Below are 20,230 nucleotides of genomic sequence, written 5' to 3'. Positions count from 1 at the left end.
AATTTCTCTCTGACTCTTTAGCCTTTATTTTAGAAGAAACTTTTTCCTCCCCCTCCGAGCTGATACTTTCAATATCCTTAGAGTCAGAGGACAAACTAGAGTTACCTGAGTCCTTTGAGGCCTCCACACCAGGCCGAGGGAATTTGCTTAAAGTCTTTTGTTAGCTTTATTAATTATTTCATTTTAGGGATTTCTCAAAACTTTATTAGCCTTTTTGATGGCTAACTAGTTGTATATAGTCCACATGACTTCTTTGTCAATGGTTTATTTTCTACATGTTCTTTGTAGGTAGTTTGCTTAACTCTTTTTTTTATCATGTTTTTATTCCTACATCCTTAGACTGTAGTTCTGTAAGGGTCAATACCTTTGTTTTGTTGTTGTTTAATAAAATAATTAGGTTCAATATGAATTGCATATTCAGGTCTTTTAGATGCAAGATAATCACGAGTTTGCGCACATGCTTTGTGCATAATTTTGAGGAGATTGGTTGCAACTTTCTTGATGTCAAGGTATTGAGATGTAATTAGTCACCCAACATTTCTTTAATGGCTCTATGGTTGATTCTTGAGACATGGTTACTCAATTATGGGTGTGGGGTAAATTGAATCCTAATTTAATCTAGTATTTGAGTAATGAAAAATCGACATAATTTTCTGTAATTATTTATGATTTACTTTTTTTTTGATCGTTAAGAGGCCGAAGCCAAGATTAATTATTATTATGTGTTGGTTAATTATTATTATTTATTAAACTCAAGTGGATTTGAACCCTCAAACCCAAGACCTCCCACATGAGAGGCTCACAATTTATTGTTGTGTTGTAGACTCTTGCCTATTTATGATTTACTTATTATTAATGTGATGTCCAATTTGTTTGTACTTTAAACTACATCATCGTAGCTTCATATTATGTTGTTTTAAGATTTATGAATTTGATAATTTTATAAATGATCTATATACATATATGTATAAAAAAAAATCTATTTGACTTGTATTATATATTTATTTTATATAAATATCTTTGTATTATTATTTTTCTTTTTTAAAATAAAATTATTTATAATATACATCAATTTAAAATATAAAATAAAAATATTTAATAATTAATTTTTTATTATTGTAAAAAACTATCCTACATTAGTTTGCAAGTAATCAATTTAGACACTCTATACATTGAGCCCACATCCCTCTCAATTCAACCCTATGGAACCTAACAAAGTGCATTGATCCACGAAGATACACATCCTTCCCAATTCAACCTATTCGAGCCTAACAAAGTGAATTGAGCCTCATGGAGGCCTCCCACCGTGACCTTCCTATCATTGCTTTTCATCAAGGAGAGACCACTTGCTTTTTAAAAAACATCCTAATCATGTTTCATTATTCAACGGCGCTATGATGTAAAGTTAAATGATATATTTCCTTGCAAGTCACGACAGAATTCAAGTGCTTTTCTGTTACTTTTTAAGTGGAGAAGAAAAGGAAAGTCGGCTCACACTGCTCTACATCAGCTACGGGGCTATGTAGTTAATATCCCAACAACTCAATTTTATCGTTCCGTTCACATTTACAGAGAAGGAACCACATTCTCTTATCAGTGCAGAGAGCTGCAAGCCGTTTAACCTCGGTCCTTCGTGCAGGGTTTTGAACGCTCCAGCAAGCCTGCAATAATCCGTCGTCCCGCCTTCTCCCTGCACACAATATTGTACATTTTTCAATCATTGTACATTTTTTTTAGCTCATTTCGGCATCTCCGCTATATTTGTTGCACTCTTTAAACATTACAAACCCTTACATAAAATGCATTGCATTTGCAGAGTTAAGATATGGCAGTCCCTCTGGAAGATGCCGTGGCAGCTCTCTCTACATTCTCTTTGGAGGTAATTAATTCTTATAAGCATTTCTTTTTTCCCCACTTTTCCTATTTGCAATTTTAGCGCTTCAGTGTATTCTGATCTGTTTCTTATGATTAAATAGTTATCCCTGCTATTAGTCATGGAGCTCAAATGACTCGTTCCAAATTAGCGTCGCTATTTACTTGTAACTGTCAAAGTCTCCTTTTCAAGTTAATCATGTACAATTCCTCTTGTTATTGTAGAATAAGCACGGTTGAAAACAAAGGTAGTTTGAACTTGCTTAGAAACGTCCAATTAAAAACGACAAAAGAAAAGGCGTCAGCTAGAAGCATTGAGAACATATGTTTTCTTCTGAAGTATTGAGAAGATATCTCCCCGTGGAGCCTTGAAAGCATAAATGTCTCAACATTTCTTTTGAATTCCGATAAAGATATGGATGATGGAATTATATGTTTATCAGGTCGCCACTTTGTGAATTACATCCGTCACCATCCTATCAATTAATGCCGTCGTTCCTATTGATCAATTCTATCATCATTTTTCAATCGACTAATTCTGTTGTTCAGATTATTCTCATTGTTTCGTTATGCCACTGATTTATCAGCTTCATTATATTTATTATTAATTTCCATTTCCTCTTATATCACCTCATCTTTAATTAATTAATTGATTCCTAATTTTTGGAAAAAAGAGGGGTAAAAATTTATTCACTCAAATCCAAGTTATAGAGCAAAAGCCGAAGGCCCGAAACAACATTACATACTCATGTCCTCTAGTAACATTTGATCTATGATCTCACAATACTTAGAAGGTAACTCATCCCTACCATTAATAACCCATCTACCCACATTCTCTGAAGCCCACTTTGCCAGGCAATCCGCCACTCTGTTCCATTCGCAAAGGATATGACGAAAGGAGACAGAGTCCAAGGAACTACAGAGACATTCTATAGATATGTGTTATGAGGGCCATTGATTATTTGTCTTTGTCAAATCTTGCACCAAAACGAGTTCCAGGACCCTAATAAAAAGCCAGCCAGGACTGTCTCCCTAAAAACTAGAGTATATAAATATTAACCCAGTAGCATTTTAAAAAACTTGCGACCCTTTGCAATAAGACCTTGTTATTACAAGGTAATTGGTAAATACTTGCTTATTAATAACAGAGACCGAAAGGTCAATTTATACAAAAAGAAGAGACGATGTTTCCTTAGGAAACGATCGTAAAGAATAGAAACATTCTATTCCAGAGAAAGCAAAAAACGAAAGCAAACTAAAGCTAAAGATATTTACAAGATAACCATTAACTAATAATAGACGTCTTATCTATTATTGTAATACCCTCCCTTAATGGTTAATCTATCTAACACACCAAGCTGTCCTCTGAATTTGACAAACTTATCAGGACCAAGAGGCTTGGTGAGAATGTCTGCAGTCTGATCTGAGGTAGGAACATACTGCAGATCTATAGTCCCGTCTTCAACCAGCTGTCGTATGTAATGACAATGAACATCCACATGCTTGGTTCGTTCATGGAAGACTGGATTCCGTGCTAACTTGATAACGCCTTCGTTATCAACAAACAGAGTAGTCGGTCACCCCAAGCATCCGACGAAGCCAGACAACTTCACATCCTGCCTTAACAGTCCCTCTATATTCAGCCTCTGTAGAAGAGAGAGAAACTGCCTGCTGCTTCTTGCTGGTCCATGTGACTGCACCGGATCCCAAACTGAACACATATCCAGATGTTGACTTTTTATCATCAACAGAGCCTGCCCAATCTAAATCTGTGAATCCACTGAGTTTAGGATTAGATCTCCGAGAATACAAAAGTCCATAATCAGAAGTGCCCTTCACATAACGAAGCACACGCTTTGCTGCCATCCAATGATCAGCCTTAGGAGCTGTCATAAAGCGTGAAATATAGCTGACTGCGAAGCTGATATCAGGCCTAGTAGCAGATAGGTAGATGAGGCTGCCTACTAGTTGCCTATACGTAGTATCATCAACGGAAGGAGAATCAGACTTGGCTGATAACTTGAGACCTTTCTCCATAGGTGTAGATGCAGGTTTGCAATCCTGCATTCGGAATTTGTCTAACAAGGCTCTGGCATATTTGGACTGAGAGATGAATATACCAGAAGACTGTTGCCAAACTTCAACACCTAAGCAATAATGCATGAGCCCAAGGTCAGTCATATCAAAAGACTGGCATAAGTGTTGTTTGATTCCCTGAATCAAAGATGCCGAACTGCCAGTGATGATCAGATCATCCACATAGATAACCAGAAGGATGATGTCACTGTCAGTAGTCTTGATGTACAGATTTGAGTCTGAAGAACTCCTCTTGAAGCCTTGATCACTGAGGTACGTATCAATCTTGATGTACCATGCCCGAGGGGCCTGCTTCAAACCATAGAGAGCTTTTACCAATCTGAGAACCTGATGGTCTTTACCAGAAACCTTGAAACCAGGAGGCTGCGTCATGTAGACCTCTTCATGGAGATCACCATTCAGGAAAGCACTCTTTACGTCCATCTGATGGACCTTCCAGCCAAACTGTGCTGCCATGGCTAAGACTAATTTGATGGTGCTCATCTTTGCAGTAGGAGCAAAGGTCTCCTCATAATCAATGCCCTGACGCTGAGAAAAGCCCTTTGCCACTAAACGAGCTTTGTACTTATCCAAAGTACCATCTGATTTGTATTTGATTTTGTAGACCCATTTGCAGCTAATGGGTTTCTTCCCTGGGGGAAGATCAGAAAGGACCCAAGTGTTGTTCTTCAGCAGGCTTTGGTGTTTAGATTGCATGGCCTGTTCCCACTCTGGAATTCCTTTAGCCTCGGAATATGTTTGAGGTTCAAACACACTGTGAATGTTGGCCATAAGAGCAAAGTTAACAGAATCTATAGTTTTGCTCTTTTTCCGAGTAGTTCTCCCATCAATGAGCTCATCATCATGAAGATCAGCAAGTGTCTTAGCCCACCACTTAGGCCGGAGAGGAAAATGACCAACAGTAGTACTAGGAGATGCTTGATCAGCAGGATCCTGATCAGAAGAATTTGGATCAAACTCAGGTGAAGCATCTTCAAAACGAGGTGATCCTGCAGGAGAAGCCGGAGGTGGCTGTACAGGTATCACTGGCAGGACTGGAGCCGTAGGAGCTACTGGAGCCCTCCCATCAGGTGGACCTAATGGAAGCCGAACTCCCAAATCATGAACCTGCATAGGCTGGTCTGCTGGATCAGGAACAGGAGAAACAGGCATGAATGGTCCTCGCTGCTCATCAAAGACTACATCGCGGCTGTATATGAGACGAGATGTCTCAACATCAATGAGGCGATAGGCTTTGTGAAGACTGCTATATCCAGCAAGCATCAGTTTCTAACTCTTGGCATCCAACTTGGTGCGTGAAGCATCAGGGATCCAAACAAAAGCAAGAGAGCCAAAAACCTTCAGGTGACTGATTCTGGGCTTGCGACCTGACCAGGCCTCTTCCGAAGTTTTACCTTTGATCGCCACTGTGGGTGACCGGTTCAACAGATAAATTGCAGTGTTAACTGCTTCTGCCCAAAAACGCTTCGGAACATGTCTGTGTTCGAGAATGGAACGAGCCATCTTGGTGATTGTCCTGTTCCGACGTTCAACTACACTGTTCTGTTGTGGCGTGTGGGGTGTGGTGAACTAGCGTTGGATGCCATGTGTATCCAAGAAGCTGGAGAAAACATTAGAACAAAATTCCCCCCCATTGTCTGATCTAACAGTAATAATAGATTTCCCAGATTCTTTTTCAACTAAGGGTTTAAACTTCTGAAATACAATAAATGCATCGGATTTCTTTTTAAGGAAATACACCCACATTTTTCTACTGAAATCATCTACAAACAACAGAAAATACTTGTACCCAAGAACAGAAGGAGTGGCCATAGGGCCGCAGATATCAGCATGAACAAGCTGAAGTACTTGAGAAGCTCGCCAAGAATCCCCACTGGGGAAAGGTGTGCGATGTTGCTTCCCAGCCTGACATGCGTCACAAACTCCAAGGTGTTGGGTTTGAATCTCTGGCAAACCAAGAACAAGCTCATCCCGAGCAAGTTGTGAGAGATAATGCACATTTAAGTGCCCATATCGCTGATGCCAAAGTGAGCTGATGGAAGATCGCCGAGCAGCCATAGCTAAGTCCTGAGAATCACCAGAATTAGTAAGTTTGAAAAGACCATGATCCTCAAGACCAACTGCAATAGTAGACTTAGTCGCCCGATCAGTGATGGTGCACTGATGTGAACTGAAGGTGACTGCCAAGTGTGGAGAATGTCGCAGCAACTGACTGACCGAGAGTAGATTTAGTTCCATCCCTGGAACGTAGTACACATCAAGGAATATGAGCTTCCTCCCAACAGATTGAATTTGAATGTTGCCTTTACCAACAACCGTGTACTCTTCTCCACCACCAAAGATAACAGAATCTGAATAAGGCTGGTAGTCAATAAACCAATCTTTGCAGTGAGTGAAATGTCGAGAGGCACCTGAATCAATGTACCAGGCAGATGACTGTACATGATCTGCGGGTCTTTTAGCCATGAAGGCGTAAAAGGCAGATTCCGCCTGCTCAGTGTGCTCTGCACTGTTCGCTTTGGGTTGCGAACCTGATTGCTTAGACTGGGCAGCTAAGTGTTTTCGACATGCAACCTTCATGTGACCATACTTGTGGCAATAGTTGCATTGAATGTTCTTCTTTTTGGTACCATCGGATGCTGGAGCAGAAGACTTCTGCTGAGATGGTTGCTGAAACTTGCCCTTATCCTTCTGAAAGGATTTCGCAGCAAAGACTTGCTCAATGGAGGTGGAACTGGAGCTGCTACCGAACTGTTGTTTCCACCGATCTTGCTAAAGTAGCAGGGTGCAGAGATCAGTGAACTTTAGATCAACACCAGTAGATGTGATGTTGAGAGTCTCGATAAAATGCTCATAGGAATTTGGTAAACTCCGAAGAGTGATTACCACAATATCCTCTTCCTCCATCTTGCGACCGATGGCAAGTAACTGATCACGGATTTCCTGAATCCGATTCAGGTGTGCCTGGAGCGAGGTGCGCTCATCCATGACAATAGAAAACAGAGTGTTTTTCAGAAAGAAGGCTCTGCTCTTGTCGGAAGTCTCATGAAGACCTTTTAGATGTGTCTAGATTTCGGCCGCTGTCTTGCCGGATGGAATCTGAGAAAGCTGGTCATCAGCTACGGAGAGTTTGAGAAGCATTACTGCCTCTCGATTGTTCAGATCCCATGTATCTTGATCAGGACCCTGAGAAGTCGGACGCTGCTTAACACCCAGAACAAGTTGATCGGTGTTTCGATATTCGAAGATTGCGATGATGCGCTGCTCCCAGGTTCCATAATTGCGACCATTGAATTTGGGATTATGCTCGAGCAGAATATTTGTCAGAGATGCCATGGCACGTTTTTCAATGAAAAACTGTGAAAATTTGTGAAGGCACGTTCTTCGAGGCAAAAATACGGAAGACCCAGAAGAATTAGAGAATGACCCAAAATAGAGCTCGAAAAACCCAAAAGGAATCTGCTGTCGTTTTCTGAATCCGCTGGCTCGAAAATTGAGGCACAAAAATCGAGGCACCCAAAAAAAACGGACGACAACCCAGTTGAGCTCTCGAAAAACCCACCAAGAATTTGCAAACAAAATTTTTTTCGACCCCAAAAATTAGGGTTTCAAAAAAAAACGGCCCTAGCTGAAAAAAGCTTGAAAAAACTTCAGATTTCTTGATGAAAAATGGTCGAATCTGCTTCCCAGAGCACGATGACAGACTGAGACGGCTAAGAGCATGAAGATTTGATACAGAAACATGCAGATTTTCACCCCAAAAACGCGAGTCTTCAAAAAATGGCCACGATTTCCACGCGATTTGCAGATCCGTAATTCGGGAATTTCTCCAATCAGAAAAACCCTAGGTGAGTTTTGGAGAAATTAGCTGAAATAATTTTGGAAAAATTTAAACAAATAATTTCAAGAAGAAATTATAAATTTTTCCGAAAAAATTTAAGTATTTAGCTCTGATACCATATTACGAGATAATTGGTAAATACTTGCTTATTAATAATAGAGACCGAAAGGTCAATTTATACAAAAGGAAGAGACGATGTTTCCTTAGGAAATGATCGTAAAGAATAGAAACATTCTATTCCAGAGAAAGCAAAAAACGAAAGCAAACTAAAGCTAAAGATATTTACAAGATAACCATTAACTAATAATAGACGTCTTATCTATTATTGTAATACTTGTTTTGTCGCAATGTCACATAGGACTTGACCGTAATTCCAATTTCTTTTTGTGAGGCTTGGCTTTTGGTAACATATCCTTAGGAAAACTCATCTCTGCTTCCGCTTGTCACCTCCGATGGTTCTCGTTCGTTGATGTGGCCCGGATAAGAAACAAGAGTAGTGGGCCATTGTATCTTTGATACAGTCTTGGCCAGCAACCACCTTGGAATCAAAGGCCACCACCTCGTACTACCATCTCCACATGCTCCATCATGTTCACTTGCCACTCTGCCTTTGCACAACTCCATTAATTACCATCTCCTAGTCTTCTAGCTCCAATAACCACAAAAGGAAGGCGAACGCTATATCCACAATTGTCCTATTTTTGTAGTCAAGATTTAAATATTTATCCCCCAACACCATTTTCATAATATATAACATCACATTATTCAATCTCCCATTTGATATCTTCGCTCAAAATGCAATTTGTCTCTCTTCTTGCAACCCAAATGTGTGGCTCCATGTCTCTTGTTGCAACTATTTCTCTTCATTCCATTATCAAAACATAATAATAAACATTGCACCTTGATTACAAACCTCCTCAGTAAAAGAGCCAAATGGTGGTGGTCAAGTTGGTGGAAAACATTACAAAGTGGTCCAATAGAGACTCTATGCAAGGAATGGTATCTCCTTTGTATTAAAGTGTTTCTTTGTCTCTACGTCATAGAGGAGGTGAAATTAATGAATCCTATCCTTGCATGGGATGCGATGGCTTATCAATTTAAAGCTAGTAGAAGTGTACTTTATCTGCTTGTGTACTTTTCTTAATTAGTGTGACCATTATGTTGGAGGTTGTTAGGTTGAATGATTTTTCTACCCATGATCTACAACAAATGTTCGACATAGGAGAGATTGGAATGAATTGGATATACTAGTAAATATCATCTTTGATTGCTTACATGATCACTGCCTTTAATAAATAAGGTGAGAGGATCGTTCAAGGAAAAGTAGAAAGGAGGGAGCTGCTTGGTAGAGATGATGGATATAAAGAGTGAAGAGGCCTCTGTGTACCAACATCATAAATATCTAGTAAGGCCAAAAGAGGCGGTCCTCGTAGAAGATGTGAATGTGGAAGTTGAACTTGAAAAGTTACCCAAGTTGTAGGGATTGGTTACCAAACTCAGCTTGGACAATGCATTGCGGGACCACATGTTTACATTTTATCATTTCTTGCCACATAAGTGTTTGGACCCTCTCAATGCAAGCCCCATTAACGAGCCTCAAGTTGGAGCTCTAAATTGTAAAACCATAGTGAGCTATAGGTCCAATGACTGCCTTGAACAGGTGCATACTAGAAAGGATATTGTGGTGCTTGTACATAAACATTATTTGTCTAGGATAGAGAGATGCATAAGCCTTGCAAAGGGGCAATTGATGCATGTTGTACATTGATGACTTGTGAATTGCTCACCCAAGTAGATGTAGAATGTCGTGATCTAGTATCCTTTTGTAGAAGAACTAGAACCTAAATAAGACATCCTTAGTAGTCTAGAAGAGCGCAACCTCAAGTCTACCAATGTTCGTTTCCAATTACTTTAGTTTGTCTTATATCAAACTCTCTCTACAAGTCCATAGGGGAGTGAGAGAGAAGGGCAACATCGTTGACATGGAGAAGTACAACAATCAAGACATGATTTAACAAACATCCCTTGCCCACACGTGTGATGTGAAGGGAACCCTTGAGATCACTGATGTAAGAACTAAGGATGATTGGGAAAACTTGTCCTCCTTGCTTGACATTGATGGTTAGAAAATCTTTTGATGAATTGCTCTTAAACTGACTGCTGAAATGAAATTAGCAAACTGAAGACAGAAAAGAAACACCACACAATGAGAGACAATGTGTAAAGATATGACGTGAAAACCCAGGATGGGAAAAAAACCATGGTATCACTACTAGGATCTACTGTCCTAATCCAGCCTCACAAAAAGTTCAATTACAATGTTTAAGTGCACCAACCCTAAGGAGACACCAAACTCTTCCTGATCAGAGCAACCACTCTGTTTATTTAAGGTACTAATGAAAGGATGTGTGCAACTTTTTTTTACTGATTTTACTGTAACATATGCTTCATAGGTATACAAGCAACAAGTATTATAAACTAAACAGTACTATCCCTCAGATAATTGGCCTCTTTTATCCATCATATCAATCTGCTGATAAACCTTTGCAAACTTAGTATCTTCAACAACTCAGAATTTTTGTCCACAAAATCAGACAAGTTTTCATAAGAACAATACTCTGTCTGCAACTTTTAGTAACTTCTGTTTAGCAGAACTCCAGCAAGCAAAATAATATGAATACGGAATTATCAGGTCTTGATTATTATGTGAAATGACTAAAAAAATATACCTGAAAAACTGTTTTGATTTCCTTCACCACCAAGGACAAATTACAGATTCAGTATACTCTCAGAAATATTGCAGAAGAAATTCAGTACACTCTCAATATCATATTAGACATAAAACTTCCTTTTCAAAGCTGCAAACTCATATTTGTTTTGTCAGAGTTGTTTGAAAAGTCTCTCTCTATTCACAGATCCACAGGCTATTTCATCAGGCTTTTATATTATCTTTCTTTTCAGTGACCTCTTTTCAAAACTTAACACACTCTTATAACTTTCATTGGACTCACACGATATGTTTTTATTTACAAATCCCAATCATACGCACACAGCCACTCAAACATTCTTATTCTTCATCTCTAATATTACACCTTCTGTTCATCTTGTTAAATAATCCTTGCCCTTTTCTCTATTGGGTGAAGAACCAGGTTAAAAACTTCCCAACACTTTGTCCATGCTGGCTAGAACTTCTTCAACTGATCATTGAACCTCCTAAAGCAGTTTGTGTTTGTATTATGTAAACAACAATAAACACATATGCACTGATGAAGCAGCAACACAAATTAAATGTGCAGGTGGCAAATATATAACTCTTTACAACTTTACAAATCAAACATAATATATTTGTCTCATTGAACTGACTTGAATAAATGTCTTTAAGCGACAGGAAACGACTAATTTCACAGGTGGCAATAACTTTTGTTTCCTTATACAATCTATTAAGCCTGATAGGTGTCTCATAATGCAATGTCTTGATTATTATCATTGATGCTGAAAGTGCTTGATTCTCTTTTAATACAACAAATACTAAATGAAATGTTATGTAATGTTCCCTGTCAGGATATTAATTTAATAATTCAAATTTCTCTATTCGAACTGTCTGTAAACTGGTTTAATATATTTTTCTTCTATATTTCTCCTCATCTCAATTATTAATTTCACAATGTTAATATTCTATGTATATGGTTTTCCATTCTTAGAGTCATGTCGTTTCGTAATTGTATTATATTAATAATAATCTAATTATATATTAATAACATAACATATATTATATTAATAATAGTATAAATTTTATTTTTTATTAATATTTATTATTATTAGTATTAAGAATATTATTTTTAATACCATTGCATTATATATTTACTTTATATATAACTTTTTTTGATAGGTGATGATTTTATTGATTTTAAAAGTAAAGCATTACATCTGTCAAAATAAGGCCTTGAGCATACCCCAAAAACATTTGCCACCTAAGCAACTACCTCATGACACATCAACCCCCAACACTACACACAGTTAGAAAAAAAATCATAGCCCTACTAGGAAAAATGGGCACGCAAACCAGACACACAGACCACCCCCACATGGTTCCTAGAAACCCCATTTAGCCAGCATTTCTTCACCAGATTCGTTGACCATTATCCCTCCTATGGTCTCCACCTTGGCTTTCTTACAGCCCAAAACAGGCTTTGGCACCTCCCTGAACATCACTCCATCATGTTCACTGACCGTACTGGGTGAATGCTTTCGCTTCCATATCCTTTCCTCTGCCAGCCGTTGCTGGTTGGCCTCCCACTGGTCCATAAATTCTCGCAGCTTCATCTACGTAGTTTGAGCTTCACTCATGTGCTGAACAATTGGTGTCACTGTTCCAAACACCAGGAAGGGTTGAAATCCTTCCCTTGCACCCTCCACCCTTCGCTGCTGGCTCTCCACAGTGTGAAACTCTACCCCAATTTCTGCCACATTCAACCACCTCCCAACACTCAGCCTCCAATTAGGTTCGATGCATAATTCCACCATATGCAGAACCTCATCCTTGTCTCGAGCCAGCATAAATGCCCATGCACAAAACAAAGAGGATATATCCACATCTGTTCGTGGGTGGTTATCACCTTCAATAAATTCTCCGCTGAAAAGCTTATTCAAAATTTGAATAAACTTGTCTTCATCCACCTTGGATACCTCTGACAGCCTTCTTGGGGTGATCTCAATCCTAAATCGAGGTGTTTGCTTCTTTTTGGGGGTGTCCGCAAAGAAATTCGCCTCTATTACTTTCGATTCAAAATATCCAGCACACAATATATGCCAAATAACCAGGTTACATGCATATAAAGCCCTTTTAACATCCAAAAAGTTCCTGGCATGCCACCTGGGGTCATCATTGTTTGGTACTCCAATCTCTGCCCATCTCATTTGGCCCAATTCCACACGTGCCACGCCTCTGAAATCTCTATTAGTGTGGGGTCCCGGGGTACCTCTTCATTAATTTATCACCTTGAGGGATCAAGGGATAGCAAGGGCAAATGTGGGAAATAATCCATCATTTCAGTTTTATCTATATCATTCTAATTCCCACATTTGCCAATTTGTCAGCAATTTGATTACCTTTGTGTAGTGTGTGTGATACTACAGTCTCTGAAGCCTCCCAAAGTCTTTCTGATGCGCCTGATATGTTTATCTAAAAACCATGTCTCCCTTCTCCCTCTCGTATTTTGATTAGCACTAGTTGCAGTCAGACTTTGTGTAACACCCAGAACAATCTGATCACTATTCTGATATTCAAAGATTGTTAACATTCGTTGGTTTTACGTGTCATAATTGTGACCATTGAACTTCTGATTTCCTTGGAGCAGAATATTTGTCAAAGATGCCATGACACATTCTTCAGTGAAAAACATGAAAATCTGTGAAGGCACGTACTTTGAGGTGGAAATAGAAGACCGAGAAAAAATGAAGAGGTACCCAATAGAGAGCTCGAAAGACCAATAGGAATATGTTGTTAGATTCTGGATCTGCTGGCTCAAAAATTGAGGCACCCAAAAAATAGATGACAACTCAGTTGAGCTCTCGAAAAACCCATCAAGAATTTGTAATTTTTTTTGATTTGGTATAGAAAATTAGGGTTTCGAACAAAAACAGTATGGGCTGAAAAAACTTCAAAACAATGGCAGATTTAGCAGGAAACTATGTAGTTGCTAGGTGCGGATTTAAGATAGGGATTTATACAAACCCTAGACGCCTCCAATAGGGTAGAGAAACGACCTTGATTAGGTCGAAAAATAGAAAAAAATAGCCACGATTTTTTTGAAAAAATAGGTTTAGCAGGCAGGCTCTGAATATTTGTAGATCGTGGCCCAGAAATGGCAGCAATATAGATGCGTTCTGCAGAAGAGAGGCCATAAAAATGGAGCTATGACCGCGTGTTGGAACTAGACAGAAGACATATGAACCAAACAGGAAAAAACAATGCCCAAAAATGAAAAAGACACCTAGTCCATAAACCCTATTCAAATTTTTCATTAAAACATATCTAGAAATGATGCAAACAAGAAAACATTTTTCAGAAGTCAAGGAAAAAATTTCATTCGATTTAAAAAAAAATGTTGTTTAAGTATTTTGCTTTGATACTGTATTACAAAGTAATTGGTAAAATACTTTCTTATTATTAACAATGATCAATAGATCATTATATACAAAAGAATAAACAATGTTTCCTTAGGAAACGATCATCAAGAATAGAAACATTCAATTCTAACTAACAACTAACTAATTATTAGAAACATTTTAATATTTACAATAGATTACAAATAGATAGCCATTAAATAATAACAGACAATAATAGAAGCTATCTATTATTGTAATACATAGAAGGCTGATTTGAGACACAAATTGTCTAGATCTGAAAGCATGGATGTGGGAAACAGGATCAGAGAGCTTTTGAGCAGCAAAGGGCAATGGATTTTTGGCAAGATCAGCACTTTAAAAGAGGGAAAAACTCAAAAACAGGCTTTTGTAAAGGTACTGCATATGTGCGGACAGCAAGTTAAGGAACAAATAAATGGGGTGAATATGTACATATATACAAAGGGGAAGTTTATTTACTTATAGGTGACATTTTTTGTCTTACTATAAGTTATCCAGAAAGCTTATGATGAATATAAACAGGATGTTTAAGTGCATTTATGGCCTTTGCAAACTGGGAAAAGTGTACGGAAAAACACTTAAAAAGTGGGCTTTTTAGCTTGCATTGCACGGTAGGGAAAAACTTGTTCTTTTTGGAGTGATTCAATCTTTAATCTTGATTGCATATGCAAAAATGATGAACTTCTTGTATATGCAACTTAGAAGAAATGTTGAGATGGAAATGGGAAGAACAACACTTTAAAAAAAAATACATACAAATCTGAAAATGAAATGAAAGATTTGCATAAACAAGAACAAACAAAAATATATACAAAAACTTGAAAAGAAAGCCCAAGAAATTTGAAAATAAACTTACCTCCTCTTGAGAAATGCAAGGCAAACAATATCTCAAAATCTTGAAGAAAATCTGTATCAAATCCAAGTGATTTCAGATTTAACAAAAGATCCAAAGATTGAAGCTATATAGGCAAAGAAGTTTTATTAATTCTTCTTCCAAATAAATGCATTCATGAGTAAATAAGGGATACTTGACAAATGTCCATCATGGAGGGCAAAAATGCAAAGAAATAGCAACAAGAAGGAACCATTCAAACCTGCAATTGATGTCTTTGCTTGAAGTTGCAAGAGAGATGCAATTCAACTCAAAAACGCCACTTCTAGGAGAAAAACAAGATTTGCTAAAGTGATTACAAGCTGCAAATAGGAATGTTTATACCCTAGACAGGCTTCTATTTAGTATTTAGCATTCACACATGCCAAAACACTGCTGTAGATAAGGTTTTTGATAAGAACCATCTTTAGGACGCCCTCTACACCTTATGTGATCAGGAAATATGGGCTTCAAAACATGTACATGCACCCCGAATTGCTGTTCTCAGTCTTTGGATAAGAAATGCAGGTATTAATGCCACATTCACATGTATTCAAAGGTAGCGATTATATGCAGATGCTTCTAAAATTGCCGCCCTGGCTTGGACAAAGAAAAACGTAGGTTGAAGTGTCCTATATGGGCTTTATGGCTCATGATACATGCACTTGTAATGATGTTTTTGGGAAACAGCGGATTTTCCCTTGCAAATGCATATATGACAGGCTTCAAACATATAAAAACATGCTTAAACACCACTTTATGGCAGCCACAAGTTTTGTTTTTTGCACATATATACCAACTATATTTGAAAAAATGTAATGATTCAAAAAACACTGTTTCAAGCTCATAGTAGGCTTTGGGAGGAAGGAAGCATGTGCTGTGAGTGTATTGCAGCTTAAAATGCCCATACAGGCTTTATAATGCACTTTGCACGCCTTAAAAATGACTTAAAAAATTGTCACCGTCAATGACTTCAAAAATCGCCACCATTGGTTAGGACGGGTTTTAAAGATGTGAAAGACAGGAAATGTCAAGTCTTTTAAAATATGCAGTTCTTTCAAAAGTCACCACCTTTGGTTTATAACGGGATTTGGAAATGAAAACATATCTAAACTCCATTACAAGTTGTTTAAAACTTCCAAAAACACCACTTTTCGTATATAGTTAATGATTTAACACATATAGGCTTCTCATGTGTAATTACAAACAAATTTTAAAAGAGAGAATTGGTGTCAGAACCATTATAAGGAATTTTTCGAAAATCCTTATAATTTCGTGACTGAATATTTCAAAATTCTTTGGGTCTGTTTTCTTTTGATTTTTTTTGAAAATCTGGGCATAGTCTTTTCTGAGTGCAGTTTATGGTGTCCTTCTTGGACAAACAGTGCCGTTTTTTACTTCACAATCCAAAAACGACTTCATTGGTGGAGGCCAACAGTGTTTTGTTTAACAAATCTGCCATTATTATCAAGAAATCTGAGTTTTTTAAAGCTTTTTTCAGCCAGGGCCTTTTTTTCGAAGCCCTAATTTTTGGGCTTGGATTTTTTTTCTTCTGATTATAGATTCTTGGTGGGTTTTTCGAGATCTCAGATGGGTTGTTGTCAGATTTTTCTGGGTGCCTCGATTTTTGTGCCTCAATTTTTGAGCCAGCAGATCTGGATTGCGACAGCATATTATTTCTGGGTTTTTCGAGCTCTCTTCTGGGTACTTATCCGATTTTGTGGGTCTTTCATTTTCTCACCTTGAAGTTTATGCTATTTGAGATATTCACATATTATGAGCATCTGTATCAGCAACATCAAAAGTCAGACTCAATTAAAAAGCAAGCCAATGTTGCCCAACACTCAGAGTTGAAAGAATCTATCTACCATGCCTTTATGGCTAGCATACCTACTGATCATGTGAAATCTTCTGCTTGGTACATAGATTCCGGTGCCTCTCGACATTTTACTCATAGGCGTGATTGGTTTATTGAATTCACTCCCTATTTTGACTCAGTAATCTTTGGAGGCGGCGAGGCATTCAATATTATCGGCAAGGGCCATGTTCAGATTTAGTCTGGAGGAAGAAGACTCATGTTCCTCAATGTATGTTATGTTCTTGGCATGAAACATAATCTTCTTTCTGTTAGTCAGATTATGAAGCACTCTCTTTAGTTGGATGTCATTTTCAGTGGAAATAAGTGTTCGATTATTGATCGTGCTTCTCGCACTACACTTGTTGTCGGTCTTGAGGATCATGGTATTTATAGGCTTGTAGATTTAGGCGATTCCCTTGAGCGTGCCTTCATTGCCAAATCATCTGCTCTCAGTAGCCTCTGGCATCAGTGATACGGTCACCTGAACATTCAATATTTAGCACAACTTGCTTGGGATGATTTAGTCCATGGCTTACCTGATATCCAGACCTAGAACCATCGCGTTTGTGGAGCTGGCCAAGCAGGGAAGCAACATAGGACACCATTTCAGGATGGTGAATCATGGCGATCATCTAAAGTACTCCAGCTGGTCCACACTAATGTATGTGGTCCTATTAATACTCCTTTTGTTACTAGGAACATGTACTTACTCTTTGTGGATGATTTCAGTCGCAAAATGTGGGTATATTTTCTTAAGCAAAAATTAGATGCTTTTCCTATATTTCAATAGTTTAAAGCCCTAGTAGAAAAAGAGTCTGGTTCCCTCATCCGTAGTCTTAGGACCGATAAGGGGGGGGGGAATTCTGTTCTTCTGCTTTCTCTGCCTTCTGTACTACTCATGGCATTAGATGTCATTTCACCACACCTCACACCCCTCAGCAAAACAGTGTTCTAGAGTGTCGAAATCGTACCATCACAGAAATGGCTAGGGCTATGCTAGAACATAGAAATGTTCGTAGAAAATATTGGGCAGAAGCAGTATCCGCAGCTGTCTACCTTCTTAATCGGTCACCCACCCTTGCAGTTAAACATAAGACTCCCAAGGAAGCCTGATCTAGTCGCAAACCTACGATCAACCATTTGAAAGTTTTTGGCTCTCTAGCATATGTATGGATTCTTGATGCCAAACGCACTAAGTTGGATTCCAAAAGCCAGAAACTCATGTTTACAGGATACAATCACACACATAAGGCCTACAGACTGATTGATGTAAACACTGATTGTTTAATCTTTAGTCGTGATGTTGTGTTTGATGAGGAACTCGAACCATTTCAGCTCTCTGCCTCCCCGCCGCATTTCGAGATTCAGTCTTCAGCAATCTTTGACTTGGGTCCTTCTATTTTATATGAGTCATTTGATGTTACTGATACACCACCTCAGCCACCTCCAGATAATACAACTCCTGCTCCAGCTCCAGCTATTCCGACAACATCTGATATTGGCTCCTCTACTCTTCGGCCAAAATGGTGGGCTCAAACGATTAGTGATCTTTGTCCTGATGAACTCATTGAGGGTAGAACCTCCAGAAATAAGAGCATTCAACACAACACAGTTAATGTTGCTCTTATGGCCAACATCCACAGTATCCCTAAGCCTCAGACATATGCAGAGGCCAAAGGAATTCCAGAATGGGCACAAGCCATGGATGCTGAGCTTCAAAGTCTTCAAAAGAACCACACCTGGGTTCTTTCAGATCTCTCCCCTGGGAAGAAACCCATTAGCTGTAAATGAGTCTATAAGGTCAAGTACCATGCAGATGGTACCTTGGACAAATACAAAGCTAGACATGTTGCTCGAGGATTCACCTAGCGTGAAGGCATTGACTATGAGGAGACCTTTGCCCCGACAACCAAGATGAGCACTATTTGCCTTCTTCATGCCATCGCAGCTCAGTATGGTTGGAAAGTTCATCAGATGGATGTGAAGAGTGCTTTTCTCAATGGTGAATTACATGAAGAAGTCTACATGACGCAACCCCCAGGTTTCAAGGTTGCCGATTCAGAACCAAAAGTATGTAGACTCCAAAAGGCTCTTTATGGTCTTAAACAGGCCCCTCGGGCTTGGTACATAAAGATTGATCAGTACTTGGTTGCTTAGGGATTTCAACGTAGCCCATGAGACAGTAATCCGTATATTAAACACTCTAGTAATGATATTCTTTTCCTTGTTGTCTATGTGGATGATTTGATCATTAGTGGGAGTTCAGAACATTTGATTTCAGAAATCAAACAAGATCTGTGCGGAACTTTTGATATTATAGATCTCGAATTGCTTCATTATTGTTTAGGTATTGAGGTTTGGCAGACTGACAATAGTATTTTTTTTTGTCTTAGTCCAAGTATGCCAAAAATTTGCTTGATAGGTTTCGAATGCTGGATTGCAAACTTGCCTCCACTACTATGGAGACTGGTTTGAAATTGTCCGCACAATCTAATTCTCCTCCCGTAGATGAAACACTCTTCAGGCAACTAGTAGGTAGTCTCATCTACCTTACTATTGCTAGACTTGATCTTAGTTTTGCAATCAGCTACATCTCATGGTTCATCACGAACCCTAAGACTGATCATTGGATTGCAGCGAAACGTGTGCTGCGCTATGTACATGGTACTTCAGATTATGGTCTTCTTTACACAAGGAGTGCTACTCCTCAGCTCAGTGGATTCACCGATTCCGATTGGGCCAACTTAGTTGATGACAGGAAATCTACTTCTGGCTATGTGTTCAGTATCGGATCTATAGCAGTTACCTGGACCGGTAAGAAGCAACAGGCACATGCACTCTCCTCTACAGAAGCAGAATAGAGAGGAGTTGTCAAGGCAGCTTGTGAAGCAGTTTGGCTCCATCCTTGCAGATATGCATAGTCCTCAAGCAGGTCCGACTTCTTTGTTTTCAGACAATCAGGGAGTACTCATACTTGCTAAGAACCCAGTGTTTCATGAACGAACCAAGCACATAGAGCTTCATTGCCATTACATCCAATAGTTAGTAGAAGATGGATCTATTCAGTTACCTACCTCAGAGCAACCAGCAGATATATTCACAAAACCCCTTGGTCTTGACAAGTTTGTTAAATTCAGGGGATCTATTCGTGTAGTAAATAGATTGAGCATTAAGGGGGGGTATTAGAATAATATTTATGTTTCTTTTTAATGCTCACTATTGTATCTTATTGTATCTCTATAAATATTAGAATGTTTCTAATATTTAGGTGTAGTCTAGAATAGAATGTTTCTATTCTATTCAACTCTTCTCTTTATATATATAGATAATTTGATCTCTGATTAATAAGTCAAGTATTCTGCCATTTACGTTTGTAACAAAAATAAGTAATCAGACTTAAAAAACCCACCACTACATTATAAACTCATTAAAAATTCATATATCCTCATCTGAATATTAAAAGATGGAGTTTTATTTCCATTTGCATGCAAATAACACCCATGATGTTATGCAATAGTTGATGAAAAGTCTGTTTAAGCGAGAT

The 20,230-nt window shown here is 38.5% G+C and overlaps 1 protein-coding gene across 2 annotated transcripts in view; it reads left to right on the top strand.

Moving 5' to 3' along the window:
* The first annotated feature begins 1,446 nt into the window (after positions 1-1,446).
* PIR121 (transcription activator) overlaps positions 1,447-20,230 on the top strand; it is a 341,166-nt gene continuing 322,382 nt past the window's right edge. Inside the window, exons 1-3 of one of the 2 annotated variants that reach the window (XM_089823811.1) lie at positions 1,447-1,522; positions 1,640-1,704; positions 1,817-1,879. In XM_089823811.1, coding sequence (XP_089679937.1) covers positions 1,826-1,879 — 54 coding nt within the window. In that variant the 5' untranslated portion in view covers positions 1,447-1,522; positions 1,640-1,704; positions 1,817-1,825. Of the gene's footprint in view, positions 1,705-1,816; positions 1,880-20,230 lie in introns of both variants that reach the window. The other variant, XM_089823814.1, reaches the window with a different exon arrangement.

The sequence above is a fragment of the Cupressus sempervirens genome, chromosome 1 (genome assembly GCF_028749045.1).
Source record: "Cupressus sempervirens isolate cs-2001-9-10 chromosome 1, ASM2874904v1, whole genome shotgun sequence".
NCBI lineage: Eukaryota > Viridiplantae > Streptophyta > Pinopsida > Cupressales > Cupressaceae > Cupressus > Cupressus sempervirens.
The sequence above is the reverse complement of the archived record's forward strand: the minus strand, read 5'-3'. Positions and strand labels throughout refer to the sequence as shown.